The sequence below is a fragment of the Pipra filicauda genome, unplaced genomic scaffold, assembly GCF_003945595.2.
Source record: "Pipra filicauda isolate LSUMZ 115617 unplaced genomic scaffold, ASM394559v2 scaffold81_size6448238_pilon, whole genome shotgun sequence".
NCBI lineage: Eukaryota > Metazoa > Chordata > Aves > Passeriformes > Pipridae > Pipra > Pipra filicauda.
The window spans coordinates 455,750-472,788 of NW_024104998.1; the positions used below are offsets into that span (position 1 = coordinate 455,750).

The window sequence follows — 17,039 nt, forward strand, 5'->3', positions numbered from 1 at the left end:
ACTTCTTGTTTGAAATAAACCTGGAGGGTGTGTTTGTCCCCTCAGCTTGAGAAAGGAAAATATCTTGCAAACTTAGGAATCCGAGAAGGTCCGTTGTTTAGTAGCTGTCTCATCAGCAAATGCGAGTTTCAGAACTATTTCTTGGTTGTTTCATTTCCATCAGATTTCTCCTAGGTAAATTATTCTGCATGAATATGGCTTTGCCTCTCTTACACCCAAACTCAGGTGCCTTTTAAAAACATAGGACATTGAAAACAAATATATTTTCCTGACGCATAGTGATTGGAGGGCACTTCTACACTACGTTGTTGAGGGCGGTGTAACAGTCCATATGGAACAGAAGACAAAAATGGGATCTAAACAAACTCAAAAGGAACGTTTAAATCCCGGGGTGGAGAGGGTGGGTGTCAGAAGGGCATGGGGCGGACACGCTCGGGAACGGGTACAGTTCCACACAGGGACTAAAGGACAGGCACCGACTAGCCGAACCGGAGCCTGCCCTTTGAAAAACACACACAAAGAAATCAGTGCCCACGGGAAAGCTGCATTTTGCCTGGTTTGGGAAACTTTCAGATAACTGCCCGCTGGAGTCCGAGGTGCGCCGTGCGCCCCTGAGCAGCCGCGGTCGCGGACACCGCACCGCACCGCGCTTGGCCGCGGCTCTCGGCTGAAGGAATCCCCACATCGCCTCCAGGGAGCAGCGCTGCAGATCCTTTCTAACAGCAAGTCTGCTTCTTCTCTCCATACCTTTTTTAATAAGAATTTTAAGGGATTCTCCTTGGGGAAAGGCAGAACTTCTTGAGAGACAATTTCAGGTAAATATTTGTACCTCCTTCGATCTTGTATTCAACAGAAATACATGAAGATTTTATCCGCGGTTTTAAGAGAAAAGGAGGCTGGAGGGCAACCTCAAATCGTCCCATCTCGCGGCTGGGGCCATAACTCGCCAGCCCACCCTGCCCTCCCTCGGGGAGCTCGGGGCAGTTCCGCCTGGTCAAACCGGAGCGTGGAAAGATAAACGTTCTGAAAGGAAACAATTGGGCTAATACCACAACTAAAAATAATACATGTACATATATATGTGTGTGTGTGTGTATATATGTATATGTATATATATGTATTTATGGAAATGGTACACACGGTATGGTAAACCCGGCGGGGCGGGGGGGGGGGGAAAGGGATGAAGGAGCCCGAGAGGGGGCTCGGGGAAAGAGCAGAACGAAAGGTGTAACAGGAGATAAGCGGTGGAGATGGAGGAGAAGCGAACATGAAGAAAAGTATAAAAGGAGGGAAACACAAATAAGGAGCAGGGGGAAAAGTTGCCCGGGCGAACCCGAGCCGGGCCCGCGGCGCCGCCAGACGCCGAAACACGATAATGGGGGGGGGCCGCTGCGCCCCGCCGCCCGCCGCCAATGGGCGCGCGCGGGCGTGACGTCCCCGCGCGTGACGTCGGGCCAATGGCGAGAGGGCTGAGTTGGAGCAGAGAAGTTTGAGTAAGAGATAAGGGTGAGGCGAGTGCCCGCAGCCGCCAGCGCCCAGCTCGGCACCGCCGCGCCTCCGCAGCGCCACTGCACCGCACCGCCACCGCACCGCGCCCGCACAGCGCCGCTACCGCACCGCCACCGCACCGCTACCGCTCCGCTCCGCGTGGCCGGATCCCGCCGCGCCCCCGGCGCCGCGCCCCGCACCGCGCGCCCCCTGCGCTCTCCGCAGCCCTGACAGTGTCTCCCCACGTCGGTGGTGTTTTGTGCCGGTTTTTTTTTTCCTTTTTTTTTTTTCCCCCCGATTTCCATTTTTTTTTTCCTTTTTATTATTACTACTACTTTTTATTTTTTTTTTTATTTTTGTTTTTTAGCGACAGCTCTCAAACCTACTTTGGGGTCTTAAAACGAAACCGTACACCATTTCACTGTGGACATTACACCCTCTTTCAGATATGGGAGACATGGGAGACCCACCAAAAAGTAAGGCGGAATCTTTACCGTTGTTGGAATAAATGTGCTGTCTATTGTAACCGTGTCAGGCAGGCGAACTGCTAAAGTGCTGAACTTCATTTGAATGGTAGAGAAGGTGCCTTTGTTGCCATGCCTGCATGCTTGCTCTGTTTTAACGTCGTAGCGTTATATGTTAACAGCCTGGGGTCCTGCTCTCTTTTAAAGTTTGTGGAGCAGACAGGATTTTAATGGGATCTCCAACCACGGAGCCTTAAGTTCTTCTTGTGGTAAGACTGCGGTGAGGCTGACTATCCAGCACCTACTCGGTCTAGGGTAGTTAGCATTAGACTTACGAAAAAGAGCAAGTGACAACCGTAATGATGCTTGTTCTTGCTAGAAGCCTCGACTCCCCTCCTCTGAGGGAGAAGGCTGAATGGGAAGTGCACGCAGCCATGCTTCATCGTTTTCAGTCACAGCCTTTTAAAATATGAAATAATACACATAGCTGCTCTCCTCGTAAGGCAGGGCATTCAACCAAGCAAATAATAAAATAAAAATAAAACAACATGGGAGTTTGGAGTTTTGATTCCATGCAAGGCTTGTGAAATGAGGACCTTCACCCCAAAGACTCTTCACATTTGTGTTTTAACATATGTTCCGCCTCCTTTCTAAACGAGGCAAGGTTTTGATGGCACACTTCAGTTATCATCCAAAAGTGCAATACAAAAAACCCCGAAACCCAAGACCAACAAACCCATTAAAAAAACAACCAAAACCCCACACAAAATCCCCCAAAACAAACAAAAAAAGGCAAAAACCAAACAAGAACACTCCCAGAGTACGCTTTATAAGGGAATGGCATTAAAAGTGTGTTTATCTCTGTAGGAGAGTAAACGGTTAGTCAATCATGTATTTATTTTCATTTCAGAAAAACGTCTGATTTCCCTATGTGTTGGTTGCGGCAATCAAATTCACGATCAGTATATTCTGAGGGTTTCTCCGGATTTGGAATGGCATGCGGCGTGTTTGAAGTGTGCAGAGTGTAATCAGTATTTGGACGAGACCTGTACGTGCTTTGTTAGGGATGGCAAAACCTACTGTAAAAGAGATTATATCAGGTATGCCATTTATGTTAATTCTTCGGTGAGATTTTATAGTGTTTAATTCTTTGGTGAGATTTTATTTTTATTTTTAACTTTATAAATTTGACAGACGCATTAAGAGGAAAAATTGTGAGGAAGAGGGTAAAAGACAATTCGTATATTTTTAAGTGGTTTCCAATAGATAGACCGGCAAGGAGAAAAGGTAGTCGTGAAGTTTTTTATTCCTTAAATTCAAATGCAAATTTCTGTATAAACAAAACCAGGTTCGAGACTGTGTAGGATCTTTCTGAGGACTTTGTCAAGGCAACCTCTGATTCTAACGAAATGGGAAATCATAGATAATGGATATTTTTAACCATGTAGATATTATGAGCAACATAGAAGTGATTGCTTTCTAACACAACCTGAGAAAAGCATCCCTCTGTGTTTTTGCAAAGGCATAATGGCATTCATAAGAAAGGCTCTTCAATCACGTATGCCGCAAAAATAAATACACGGGTGAAAAAAAAATCTTAAACCAGGCCTGTCTAAAACAGAAAGCAAAAGGAAAACAGAAACAAACCCCAAATTTCCTTCATATTGAAGGTTCCTTTTATGGCGATGTTAAAACCTAGACTGAAATGTTTCTTAGCTAAAATAACTGACATTTAATCTTTTTAAATATTAACCCCTTTGGTGATATCTGACTGCCTTTGCTTTCTTATCTTATCTGTACTGATGAATTAGACAGACCAGATCAAATTGCCCATCATCTGTTCGTGAACAATTGGGTATATTTAGATAATGGAACCGCTTCCTTCCTCACATTAAAATCTGGTAACTGATAAAATGTGAACGTTGCCAATCCTGACACTATAGAGAAACCAAAGCAAGAATTTCGAGTGTGTTTATTATTTGTGCTCCTGGCTCATGCTGATCCATTTCAGTGTCACCTACCGGGTTTGCCAAATCAGAAGTTTGCATGACACTGTGGTATGAAAAGTATTTTTTTCTACAGAAAGTTTTGGAAGCAAGTCTCCGAGACACCTAAAATATCGTCTGATTTCTGTGTAATTCTGAACTGAAATAAACCCCTTGACTCTTTCCTGCTCCAGTGCACAATTTATAAACAGATCATTCCTTCAAACCATTGTGATATTATTCTCTAAGTTCTATAATGATGAAAACCAGAGCTTTTAAGCTTTATTTATTTATTTATTTATTTATTTATTTATTTATTCATTCTTTACTTTTAAACGAACTTTGGAGCCATTCTTTTAAGTGTTGTCCTTTCACTGATTTCAAATGAAAGGAAAACGTTTGGACTGGATTGTGTTCACTTACCTCCTGATAAAACTCAGCGGGAGAAATTTAAGCAGAAAAAAAAATGCTGCTCTATTAAGTTAATATGGAATACATTTAATTGTCTACAATTTAAAAAGGAAGATGTATGTTACATGCAAGGTGACTTTGAATTAGACCGTAAGCCAATCTATAGTTGTCAATCCTGTGGGCAACTACCGCAACTTTTGTACATATGAATGCACATGCTTTACGATCACTCTGTTCTTTTGCTGTCTAGCTGTTTGTTTGGGGTTTTTCTTCTCAAAACTATAATTCGGATATATGTAGCTCTGAATACAGGACTAGCACATCTTTATAGCCGTAGCAGCTAAAGAAGTATTTAAGTAACATCTATACCCACATGCATGTTTTACAGACTGTATCTCCAAGGAAGTATACTGGTGAGGAAATGAATGGGAATAAATATTAGCCTAGTTTTTAGGAGCAGTTTTCACAGTTGTCTGGATCGTGAGCGTGCATATGTGCGTATATCCGTACATTTGCAGAAAGATGTTAATTTTACATCGTATTAAGAAGGCTTCTGGCTAAAGAGCACTCGGTTGGGAGCCAAAAGACTGCAGTGCTAGACACCCGAATTGGAGGATTTTCTCGTGTTTATCTACTGATGGGTGAACTGCCCCGCTTTCCTCCACGGGAGACAAGGAGCCCACCATCCACTCCAGAAACGTATTATTTGTCTTGTGGGGCTGTCAGCAAGGAGCTGCCCTCTCATTCCTGCGGGAAAGCCTGAGCCCCGGCTCAAGGTGGGAGCGTCAGGAAGAGGGAAAACAGGGCAGGGAGGCTAAGGAAGGGACAGGCTGCAAAGCCAGAGCACCCAAACTGCCTTTTAGTTGGGGAGAGAAGTTACACTACTATATATGTGAGCCTGAGGAGACATGTGTGTATGCTTATACTGTTGTTTCAAATTAACCTGGTGAGAGAGGACGAGGGGAAGAGACCGTGCGCTGGTAGTCTCCCCTGCCGTGTCCCAGAGGCTAAGCTAACGGCACTCCAGGCACACATCAAGCGGTACAAGTCCTGAGTGGGTTCCGCGCAAAAAATACGGCAGTTTGGTGAGGCTGGCAGGTTTGTATGCGTGGAGTGCATGGCAGCTTTGGCAGCGTCGCCTTTCCGTGGTGTGCCCGGGTAGTCCAGTTCAGTCCCAGGCCAGTTTAGGTCAGGTGAGGAGGCAGGGAGAGGACAGTAACGGCCCCACTCCCGCTTCAGCCCGGGCGCTGGGACAGCAGGGAGAGGTCGGATCTCCTCGGGAAGCAAAGGGGTCCTTGTTTTTTTCTTCTTACACCTTTGCCTCACCACTCTTCTCTTCCACCGTTGCTTTCGGGCCCCCTCCAACTTTTACGGCATGGGGATCAGCGCACGGACAGCAAACGAATCCGGCTTATTCCTTTCCTCTTCTGGTTTCTGTATTTTTCGTGCTTTTTAAAGAAGTGGATTGCGTGTGGCGCGTCTACGCGGGGCCAGGGGCTGCCCACGAGCGGGAGTGAAAACCTCTTTCTTTTTTCCTTTCCTTTCTCCCTCCCGCCCCTTCCCTACCCTCCCCTTCCCCCTCCCGTGCTCTCCCTCCTTCCCTTCCTTCTCTTTCTTTCTGGGCTGGGCCCTGCTCAGGTTATACGGCATCAAGTGCGCCAAATGCAGCATCGGCTTCAGCAAGAATGACTTCGTGATGCGCGCCCGCGCCAAGGTGTACCACATCGAGTGTTTCCGCTGCGTGGCCTGCAGCCGCCAGCTCATCCCAGGCGATGAATTCGCGCTGCGGGAGGACGGCCTCTTCTGCCGGGCGGACCACGACGTGGTGGAGCGGGCCAGCCTGGGCGGCGGGGACCCCCTCAGCCCCCTGCACCCCGCCCGGCCGCTGCAGATGGCAGGTACCGCCCGCGCCCAGCGCCGCGGGAGCCCGCGGGGTTTGGCGACGCCCGGCCCCGCGCTGGGCGGCAGGGAGAGCTCCACGCTCCCGCAGGGTCCCGCACCTCCTCGGAGAGGCGCCGGCGGCGGTGACTGCCCCACGCCCTGGGCTGCCGCGGGTCCTGCTGCCGCGAGAAACGCCCGCGTTCGCGGGACGCGTGAAGCGGGACACCTGCGGAGGGGCCGCACCCCCGCTCTTCCTGCCCCCAGCGCGCACCGCGTGCAGGAGTCCTCCGTCACACCCTCCCGAGCCCTGAGCCTGAGTCTGAGTCGGAGAGGGACGGGCCGCTGCGGCGAGCAGGTCTACGGCAAAGCGCCGGCCGATCTCTCGGCCGCCTCAGGAGCGTGTGCAGAAGCCGTTCTGAACGCTGGAGGAAGTGGGGTTCTAAAAGAGATAGGCTTCATAAGTACAGGCGAGCGCTCAGGCTGTAATTTAAAACTGTCAACAAGCTAATTTTCGGTAATTGTCTTTTAAAGTGACTCTGCCTTCTTGAAACGTTTCTCGTGTTTTGATGAGAATTTCATCTCAAAACTCAGCCTAGTAACTTCAGAGTCGCCCCACCTTACAACTTCATTCACACTTGTAGTTCTCGACGTGGCACGTCAGCTACTCAGAGACTCTTAGCTTTAGGAAGGGACATGTCTCTGAGGCAAACTAGGCTGGACGATACAAGGTTGGCCGGCATTATTGCTGTGCATGTAACTGTATCTCGGAAGGTTATTTGCAAAGTTTAGCTATGCTAAAACAGGCTCGTTTCCCTCTTCTGAGCTGCTTTCGGGTGACTTATCTTTATATAGGAAGAAATAATCCGGTACCTTATCAGGGCACAATTCTAGAGAGATTGTGCTCCCTATAGCGTGTTTGTGCATGTCTCCGAAAGGCTTATTGTGTCGGCAGGTATAATACTGATAAGATTGGAAGCCTTCGTAATGTCTTCATCGCATCTGCTGATGTATTGTTATACTCAGAGAAATCGGAACCCGACTGTACAAAAGCAAGCACCTCAGAATGTTAGCTAAACAGTTTAAGGGGGGGGGGGGGGGAAATAGCAGTGTTTTTATTTTTCCCTTGACTGGGTCAATTTACACCTACATAGCTACAGCTACACAACGCACAGAAGAATGGCAGAATTACAGGAACACTTTTAGCTCTTGATGTGATGCTACCCGTAGGTTTGCATTTCTTGGCCGTTTCCACGAGTTGCTGGGCTTGCTCTCCTTTGTAAAGAATCAGACAAACTTTTTTTTAAAAAAATTATTCTTCTTAAGTCTAAACAAATTCACCTAGCACCTCCACTTTCTAAGATAGATGCCATCCTCCGTGCTTTGGTATATAGGGCTCTCACAAGCTCTTCCTCCATGGCCTTGGTGCAGAGGATTTCGCTTGTTTTGCTTCAATTTGGAAGCATCAAACCACCGGGAGCTACTGCACGTTATGGCGGCTTCTGGCTAAACTGAGCTAGATTCACTATACAAGAAGCAGACCCGAATAATGATTAATTTAAGAAGTTTTCGTTCATTAATTTTTGGCCCAAAAATCTGGTTCGGTGATTTGTCAGGAGATAAACACACAAAACCCTCCTGCTCCTTTCCTAGCACACATACACCTCAGCAAACTCACCCTCCCCTGTCAAGTCTCATACAGGTTCAAGCTTCTGTCATTAAGGGTTTTAGGGGGGTGGTTTGTTTTTGCAAATTAATTATCTGAGGAGTCAGAAATGTCAGTCACTCCACCAGCGCATAAAGCAGAGGAGTCTGCAGCAGCTCCGATAGATCTGAGTGTTTGAATGGCCTTTGAAAGAGGGTTCATCACCCCCCCCCCCCCCCCCCCCCCCCCCGGCCCCCTCCCCCTGTTCCACCAGCTTAGATTCATAGTCTCCGCAGACTCCCTGCTCCCTACTCATGGGGATCCTGTTCCTCCCTTCCCCTACAGCAGAACCTATCTCTGCCAGACAGCCAGCTCTGCGGCCCCACGTCCACAAGCAGCCTGAGAAGACCACCCGAGTCCGGACTGTCCTTAATGAAAAACAGCTTCACACCTTGAGGACCTGCTACGCTGCCAACCCCAGGCCTGACGCCCTCATGAAAGAGCAACTGGTAGAAATGACTGGCCTCAGCCCGAGGGTCATCAGGGTTTGGTTTCAAAACAAGCGATGCAAGGATAAAAAAAGGAGCATTATGATGAAGCAACTTCAGCAGCAGCAACCCAATGACAAAACTGTAAGTGGCTTCAGCTTCTGTCCATGTTCTGCCTTAATTGCCAAGGCGAAACGCCTGGGATACGTCCGGTTCGGACAGCCTCAGGGCTCGGTTTGATGCTTTTGATTTTTTGCGAGCTCCCTTAAAACAAAGAAAACGATACCGCTTAGCTGTTACCGTTTGTTTCTGTTGTCAGTGCAATCGAAACAGACCACAGAAAGGAGCAGATACAGGCTGCTCACGCAAACCCATCTCTTTTGCGGGGCTAAAAGATACGCAGTGGTTTAGACTAACTTCTCTGCAGCATGAATTGTGACCTGCAGAGCTCATGGGATGTGTATCAGCTTTGTGTAATGCTGATACTGCAAAAGCAAAGGACTCCTTAAGGGGAAAATAATGCTTTTGCCCTCTTCCCTCGTTTTAAACAGAAGTAAATCCAGCAGGGGAAAAAAAAGTTAAAAAAGACGACGGATAAAAGGCAATTTAGATGTGTTTTTCTTAGCACATTATATACTACAGGATGTATAGGTGTGTGTTTGTCAGTGCACTTACTGTAGAAAAAGACAAATACAATGCAAAGTTTTCAGAATTACCATACTGTTTACAGGTTAACTTATAGATAGTTTTATATATTTTGAGTTCTTGCCTGTGGACATATGCGTGTGTGATGCAAACGAGCAGAAAGTCGAACAAATTGTCTCCATTTTAAGCCAATTTTTTTTCTTTCTGTTGTCGCTAGTCCACTTGAAGAAGAGTCTGTTACTCTCCCTGTGTATATATTGACTGACCTGAGAATGACTATTAATCCATAAGGCTGCCTAGTTAAGTGGAATTTAAGGAGTTTCATTTTACCCTGTTGGAATGCAATAAAACACGGTGTTATTAACTCGCCTGAACAATCTATTCGTCGAGGCTTGGAGTTATGTTGTACACTCTGTCTGCACCATAGGGCATACTGGGAGGGCTGTTTTGTTTTGTTTGTTTGTTTATTAAGAGCGCGGTAATGACGTGGACGGCAGTGGACGTCGTGCAGTGGATATACGATCTAGTTAAGGTCATGCAGAACAAAACCAGCCTGGATGCGACATAGGAAGGGAGCATAATTAACCGTTTCTTGTTCTGAGACGTGCATCGGCAGTCGAGATACAGAATGCTCAGGTTTAAGAAAGCTTAGGACGGAGTATGCCTTGAGACGAATAGGAGCATTAAAGGGAAAGAAAGTAAACTTCCACCGTGATAAATGCAGCGGGTAGAAACAGGCTGACCTAGAGCAGAATACAGTAAGACATTCACAGCAGATTAACAAAGCAAATACAAGAGACCGTATAGATAAGATAGAAAGCAGTTTATTGACTCAGCACTTATATACAATGAAGTTAATCAAGCTCATTAACATCTTTTGCTGGGCTGTTTACAGAATATCCAAGGGATGACAGGAACTCCTATGGTGGCTGCTAGTCCGGAGAGACATGACGGGGGTTTGCAGGCGAACCCCGTGGAGGTGCAGAGTTACCAGCCGCCCTGGAAAGTACTGAGTGACTTCGCGTTGCAGAGTGACATAGACCAACCTGCTTTTCAGCAACTAGTAAGTGTCGGTTCCCAGCCGGTATCAGGGGCAGAGCAATCGGGGATTCATTAAAAGTGTTGGATGCTCTCAGTGAGACGAGCAATCCACGCTAGCTGGGTTTTCCCGAAATTACAAGGTGGACATGATAGCACCTGTAAACATGGAGAATTGAATTGATATCATAGGGGTTGATGCAAAATCTACCTTAGCGTACAGCAGAGCTCTTGTGGGGTTGACTGCGAGTTTGGATAAGGCCTGAGCCAGGTCTGAGAATAACTCAGCTTTCACACTCCTGAAAACTGACAGCACCTCATCCAGAGAACTAAAACATTCTTAACACGTCACTTAATTGTACTTACATTTGTGAAAGCAGTTTATAAAATTTGCCCCTCCCCACTTTGGGCCAATTTTGCCTTTATGCCATAGGCTGAATTTTAAATACATGATTGCAATGTCAGCCCGGGCCCTTGTTTGGTCACACAAATATCAGTCACTTAATTAAAATTTTGAAGTCCTTTTAAGCATGTTTCTCTAGATATAACTTCATATATCTACATACACAGACAAATATACATATATATAGCTTATTTTAAATGTTGTCCTTTGAAAAGGAAATTGCTAGTATGTATTCAGGTGAAAAATTCAAGCACTATAATAAACTACCTTAAGCCGAAAGAAAACAGACCTTTTAGAATAAATTCTGTTCTTAACTCCCTTCCTTATGCCTACGTCACTTGGCAGCTCATATGGGACCATATCATCTACAATACTTAGGCCCAACCAGGTGAATTAAGGACAGAAGTTCAACCTTAACTCAGTTTCCTGGCCTAAATGTGTTAAAACCAGATCTTTAAAATAATAAGGTACGTTGTGTATGGTATTTCAATAATTCAAAATAGTAGTTATGAAAAATTAACATATAAACCCTTTTATGATCTGTTGGACATTTTTTTCTTACATGAAATGATGCAAGATAAAGGTTTGTAGCTGAATCTAGCATTGTGTTCAAATCTTTTTGGTTTAGTACCATGCTCTCTTGCAGAATCACTTTTCTTTCGCCCAACAGCAGTCTGCAGTTTGTTTCCCTTGCTGGCACACTGTGCTGGCTCAGGGAAATACAGCATAGCAGCAGGGCTATTTGTATCCTTTTACATCTAGAGCAACCCGTGTTTTTCCTTCTTTAATCAAGCCGTCCATCAGACAGGAGGAAAAATTATCTCCTTCTCTTGCCTTACTTTCCTGTGCCTTAACAGAATATGAGACTTTAGAAATCTTTGATGCAGTGAGTTCAAAAACAGAGGAAAAAAAAGGCAGAAGAGAAGATGGGTAATCCAAATACACATACACTTAAAGGTAGATCATTAGATTGACAGATTAATATTAATATACATTTGACATAATTTGTGATACTGAAAAGAGTTAAAATAAAGAATAGTGGATGAAAGAGTTCATCCACTGTTCAAGGCACCGTCTCTAATCTGGAAAGGCCCTTAATCACAGGATTGGCCAGCTAAATAGGTGCCAAAGAAATGCTTTTGGACTAGCAAAGCTCCACCCTTCAAATCATGCCTTTTCCGGACGCTGCTTCTAAACTAACGGGAGCAGCGGGGCACATTAGGATGAAATAGTGTGACCTTTTTTATCAAACTGACTCTCATTAAGAAGAGATAGCACCCGCCTCAAATCACGAATGAAAGAGGATGGCTGGTTTCAAATGCCTTTCTGCTCCTGGATGCTCCTTCCAGGTTTATTTTCGTATGTGCACAAAAGGGGAAAAAGGTAACCTTTCAGTTTCCTGTCAAGAAAACACATGCACTCCTAAATAATTGACTAGAACATCCTGTTGGGATTGCCACTCTTGCAACACAGGGAAGAAGACCTCATTAATAAGTTTGTTTGTTTATTTGCTTGATTTTTCAGTCTTCTTTTTTCCTTTTTTTTTTAATCTACTTTTTCTTGGTGATTTGGCCAAAGGCCTGAAAAGGGTTCCTGTGAAGTCAATGGGGAAGCTAAACAGAGCAACCAGCAGTGACACAGCCTCCTGTGGAGACGTATCGGGCCATTCGGCTGCATGCCTTGTGTATTTATTTTTGTGTTCTTCTTTGCCTTTACCTGCTACTTTTGGTTGATTTTTACAGTTGTAGCAAAACTTCTTTTTCTTATTTTTCTTCTTTTTTTTTTTTTTCTTTTCTTTTTTTTTTTTTTTTTTTTTTTTTTTTTTTTTTTTTTTTGGCAGGTTAATTTTTCGGAAGGAGGACCCGGTTCCAATTCTACTGGAAGTGAAGTAGCATCAATGTCCTCTCAGCTGCCAGATACACCCAACAGCATGGTAGCCAGTCCTATTGAGGCATGAGGAACACTCATTCAGATTTCTGTTGTTGTTGTTTCTGCCCTTATCCTCATCCCGTTGGAGAGAGTGGGAAAGTGAACGTGTTGTGACTCCGAAATTTAGGGGGAAAGAATATTTAACAACCCTGTAAGACACCTAGCAAGGAACTGTTCCATGAGATGAACGGAGTCATGTTTGAAAAGACAAGGTAATATGGTAGCAACACTGTGAAGACAATCATGGGATCTCACTAGAAAAAAATACTAAAAAGAACCACAAACCCCGCGCTTTTCAATGATCAGAGGAGGATCAAAAAGACGTTTTCCAAATGTAAAGGATTTGTACTTGTGGATCTCAAAAAAAAAAAAAAATCTTTTCATTTGACTGCACATCTTAGGGAGAAACCAAGGTAGAGGGACTTTCTATCTGGTCCCTCCCAATCCGAATGGTGCTGTTTCAATATTGGGGATAGCCTTGCCAAAAGAAGCTCCAGTAGGTTTTCCATCATCAGGAAAGAGACGATTCAGCCCTGCATTGTTGAAAGATTCCTTGCAGGAAGGTGGAGCTGCGTTGGTTTGCAATGTTGTTTTTAGTTGACTCTTAACAAGGGGTTGTTTCCTGGGTCTCTTCTAGCATGTCTGTAGCGGGGTTTTGGTTTTGTTTGGTTGAGATCCACCCCCTATTAAGTCCTAGATGATTAAAAATAGATTTTCGATTTCCTCTTTGAAACCAATTTATAAAAACATTGCAACAAGGTATACCTCTATTTTGCCACAAAGCGTCTCGGGATTGTGTTTGAAATGTGTCTGCCCAAGAACCTTCCCCTCCCCCAAAGATGTGTATAGTCATTGGTTATAAGGACTGTTTTTCTCTCTTTCTCTTTCTCTCTCACTCTCTAAAAAAAAAAAAAAGAAAAAAGTAAAAAAAAAAATAAGGTAAAAAAAAGGAAAAGCGAAAAGAAAAAAATCACTCTTTTTGTTTGCTCTTGCATTGCAAAATTATAAAGTAATTTATTATTTATTATCGGAAGACTTGCCACTTTTCATGTCATTTGACTATTTTTTGTTTGCTCAAGTAAAAAAAAAAAAAAAAAAAAGAAAAAAAAAAGAAGAGGTTGTACCGTGGTCTTTGAATTATATGTCTAATTCTATGTGGGTTTTGTCCTTTTTCTTTCCTTAAATATGATGTGAAATAAAAGCGCCATATGTAGAATTATTATATCTTCAGGACTATTTCACTAGATAAGCGTTTGAAATAGAGAAAATAATAATAATATTAACATTAAATAATGAACAAAGTTCCCTCTTTTAAATATTTACAGGTTAGCAGTTATAATACCTGAAATAAAATATTGCATGCAAAGCAGGTCGTTAGTGAATAAAAGGAGTGTGATATTTTATTGCAAGTATTAACGACCAGCTTGTAAATTTCCATTTCAACAACTGTATCAGGGCTAGTTGGATGCCTTAGCTTTCAATTGATAACGTTAGAAAGTCTCTTGTTCCTCCCCACCCCATCCCTTGCCCTTGAAAATGATATTACTCTAGGCATGATCTGACATAACGTTAAAACATCTAAAGAACTGGGAGCTCAGGCTTTTTGCTGAGTTCTACTATTTTTAAAAATATAATAAAAAGAAAGTGCTGTATACCAAAGCCTCGTTGTTGAGATTGTTGAAGTGACCTGTGCTTTAAGTATAAGCTCCTGATAAAAAGGACGCTTTTTGCTTAACAAGTCAAGTATACCATTATTTATCAGTGTCTGCTGTCAAAACAATTAAATAATGCTGCAGGAGGAATAGTTGTGGGGATATTTCTGTCGGGGATATTGCTGTGAAATTGCACGAATATGTTCCTTATTTTCTGTCGACTTTCCTCTCTTCACTCCGTCTTTTATTCCTTTTTTAATTTGTGGGGCAGAGGGTGGTGAAAGCTCGAAACGTGGGCGATTTCTTGGGGAAAAGTTGAAAGAAGAAAAAAATGGGAAAGGGTTGTTTTTGCTCTAATCCAAGTGTGCTCCCTAGTGCTCCTGGGCAGCACAAGACAAAGGTTCGCTTCAAAACACCCTTAAGGACTGGAATATACAGAGATTTTTAGTCTGACAAAGACAAGTTGGTTTGCATGTCGGTTCCTCCAAACCCCAATGTTTTCTTAACATAACCTTCTTTTTCCTCCCTCCTCACCATCTCAGCCCACCCTGAGCAAGCTCAGCTATAGACAAACCATTTCGACAGTACAGAGAACATTAAAAAATGTTTAAAATCTAATACAAGGATTTCAGTCATCCTGATTAGAAACTGGATTCATTTTGTATGCTCAAGTGTAATACATTTTTGAGTACTTGATAAATATTTAAATAAATATGAAATCTACCTTAAACTGTGTGACCAGTAACCCTTGTGTTTTCATGCAGGATCAGAGGATTGGTACGGCGCTTCGGGGGGCGGGAGGGAGAAGGGGTATCATTTCTGCCCCGTAGTCTGACGTGTAAGTTGTTGGAGTCCCTCTTAATTGGGTGAGTTTGGAGACGCAGTCTCCGACTCGGGAGGGTCTGTAACTGTTACCAGCAAGTGCTGGTAACGTGTAAGGGCAGGGCAACCCCGGAGCCTTTGCATTCGCCTCTTACCGCCGGGAGGCTTAACGCGTAGGTGGGAAGAGCGGCGGCTCCACGGGGTTGCGGGGGGGCAGGGACCCCGAGAGAGAGCAACCTGCGCGCCAGGGCGCTGCTGAGAGCCGCTTCCCGGCCCCGGGGTGGACCTTAGGGCCGCTGAACGTCTGTCGTCTCCGAGGGCCGCGCACGGAGGGAAAGGCGACTTTTGGCGGTCGGTCCTGGCGGGGGGAAAGCCCCCCCAGCCCTGGGCCCCGCAGTGCCGACGCACCCTGTGGGCGGCTGGGGCAGTCGCCGAGATAAGCCGCACAGGGGCTGACGTTCTGGCTGCCAGCGCAGCGTCTTGGCCCTTCAAACACACCGGGCAGCAGGGTGTCTGTGGCGTCGGAGCGCTGTCGCGGTTCTGCAGCGGACTGCGGGCGGGAATCCCACTGGGCATGTGCCTGAACCCACATCTACCGCCAGGCTCCTGCCTGCAGCCCCGCAGGGGCCTGAGCCCCCCCACCCTGTCCAGGACGAGGGAGCAGGCGGGTCACTTTTGCGGCAGCCGCTCGGTGGTCTCCGCGTCCCTCAGGAAGCGCACCCTGGAGCCTCCAACCTCGAAACTGCGGTTAAAAAAATTCGCCTTATTTTAAGATTATTTCTTTTATGGCCTTTAGTTCCCTTTTCCATGACATATAGCGCACCGCAAACCTTCGAATGTGTTCTGCCGTGGAGCAAATAAAGACAAACTGTCGAGCGGACTCTCCCAGCGCCTTCAGGAGAACACCCTTCCTGACCTTGGGCAGCAGGATTTGTGTAAGCGAGAGAAGAGCTCCTCTTCATGAAATGCATGTCCTTATGGCGCTCTGTCAGGTTCCTGCTCTGAGTTCTCCTTCCAATATGGACGAGGGTGGCGATTAGCAGTCCCAGGTCCGTCGGTTTTCTTCTTGCTGCAGCTAGTTTTAATAATGTCAAATAAGGCCTATTAAAGCCTGCGGTAATTTCTCTGAAGATTCCGTTCGCACACACTGAGACCAGTATTCAGACTCTTCTCATTTCAATATTTGTACCAGGTTAATTAGCACTCAGCATCCCCAGCCAACGTGGCAATGAGACGCAGAAGCCGGGTACGTGAATTCCAGAGTTGAGATCAGTTAAACATCTCAACAGTAAGTGTTTGCCTTTATATAAATATGAATGCATACATATCTTAACAAAACCACGTTGAGTCACCCAAGAATGGATGTCAGGGAAAGAACCAGGGTCCCTCCGGCAGTGTTGGCCCTCAGGCCGCCGCAGCCCCAGCCGGAGCGCAGCTCCCGGGAGGGAGCCGTGGTGCCGAGTGGGTTTCACGCGCACCCATCCTCCCTGGCCCCGTCTGCACGCCCGAAACGCCGGCAGCGTTTTACGGTGAGAGATGCCGCTGCTGGGCGCTTTGCGTGCTTCAGTGGAGCTGTAAGTAGTTAATAAAGGGACTGGAAAGAGATCCTGTTTACTGATTGTTCCTGATTGTTGTTTTCTTGATAACAGTGCAAGCCACTGAATGACTGTTTGAGCTCAGGCGCCACAAACATAAACAGCTCCCAATGTGCCGGCCCTGGTGTAGGATCACTCCCGAGGCTTGTGAAGTGCAGGCAGAGAAGGCAGCTCCCAAGAGAGACAGGCTCCGGGGGAGGGGTGGGGGGGGGGCGGTGAGCGGAAGAGGTTCGCCTGTATAGCCGACCTTTCCATATTGCACGGTATCTGCCCTCTAATGAGGGCCTTGCCAGGGGCAAGGCGCGTAAAATCAGTAAGTGCCTTTCTCCGAGCCTTCTGCCCGTGCCGGAGCTCAGGGCAGGCTCTGAGCGCAGCTCTGCGCAGCATCCCAGCCGAAAGATGCTGCTTTTACATCACGCTGTTGTTTCGTTTGAATTTCCCTTAAATTTTCCCGCAGCGGCTAAGAGACACTAAACAAGTGCTTGTTCGAGGCCAGGGAGGGAGAGTGATGGAGGCAGGGAGGGCGCGCAGCCTCGCCGCGTCAGACCCGCTCCCCGGGCCCGGTGTTCCGGGATTGGCGGCACCGGGACAATGAT

The 17,039-nt window shown here is 45.9% G+C and overlaps 1 protein-coding gene across 3 annotated transcripts; it reads left to right on the forward strand.

Moving 5' to 3' along the window:
• The first annotated feature begins 497 nt into the window (after positions 1–497).
• On the forward strand, positions 498–12,732 carry ISL1 (ISL LIM homeobox 1). 3 transcript variants are annotated; one of them, XM_027745716.2, is made up of 7 exons: positions 498–815; positions 1,856–1,964; positions 2,863–3,052; positions 5,987–6,246; positions 8,217–8,503; positions 9,900–10,067; positions 12,286–12,732. In XM_027745716.2, exons 2-7 carry the CDS (start codon positions 1,937–1,939, stop codon positions 12,400–12,402), a joined length of 1,050 nt encoding a protein of 349 aa, XP_027601517.1. In that variant the 5' UTR covers positions 498–815; positions 1,856–1,936; the 3' UTR covers positions 12,403–12,732. The 3 variants fall into 3 exon arrangements, with proteins under 3 accessions (XP_027601517.1, XP_027601516.1, XP_027601519.1); XM_027745715.2 differs by lacking the exon at positions 498–815 and adding an exon at positions 1,628–1,733; XM_027745718.2 differs by lacking the exon at positions 498–815 and adding an exon at positions 1,628–1,733 and having other exon boundaries at positions 8,220–8,503.
• Positions 12,733–17,039: the final 4,307 nt, after the last annotated feature.

Excerpts from the sequence above, each read along its gene's own strand:
- ISL1 (XM_027745716.2), top strand. The coding sequence starts at position 1,937 with ATGGGAGACATGGGAGACCCACCAAAAA. Across the intron at positions 6,247-8,216 it reads CCGGCCGCTGCAGATGGCAG|CAGAACCTATCTCTGCCAGA; the intron begins GTACCGCCCGCG and ends CTTCCCCTACAG. Across the intron at positions 10,068-12,285 it reads AACCTGCTTTTCAGCAACTA|GTTAATTTTTCGGAAGGAGG; the intron begins GTAAGTGTCGGT and ends TTTTTTTGGCAG.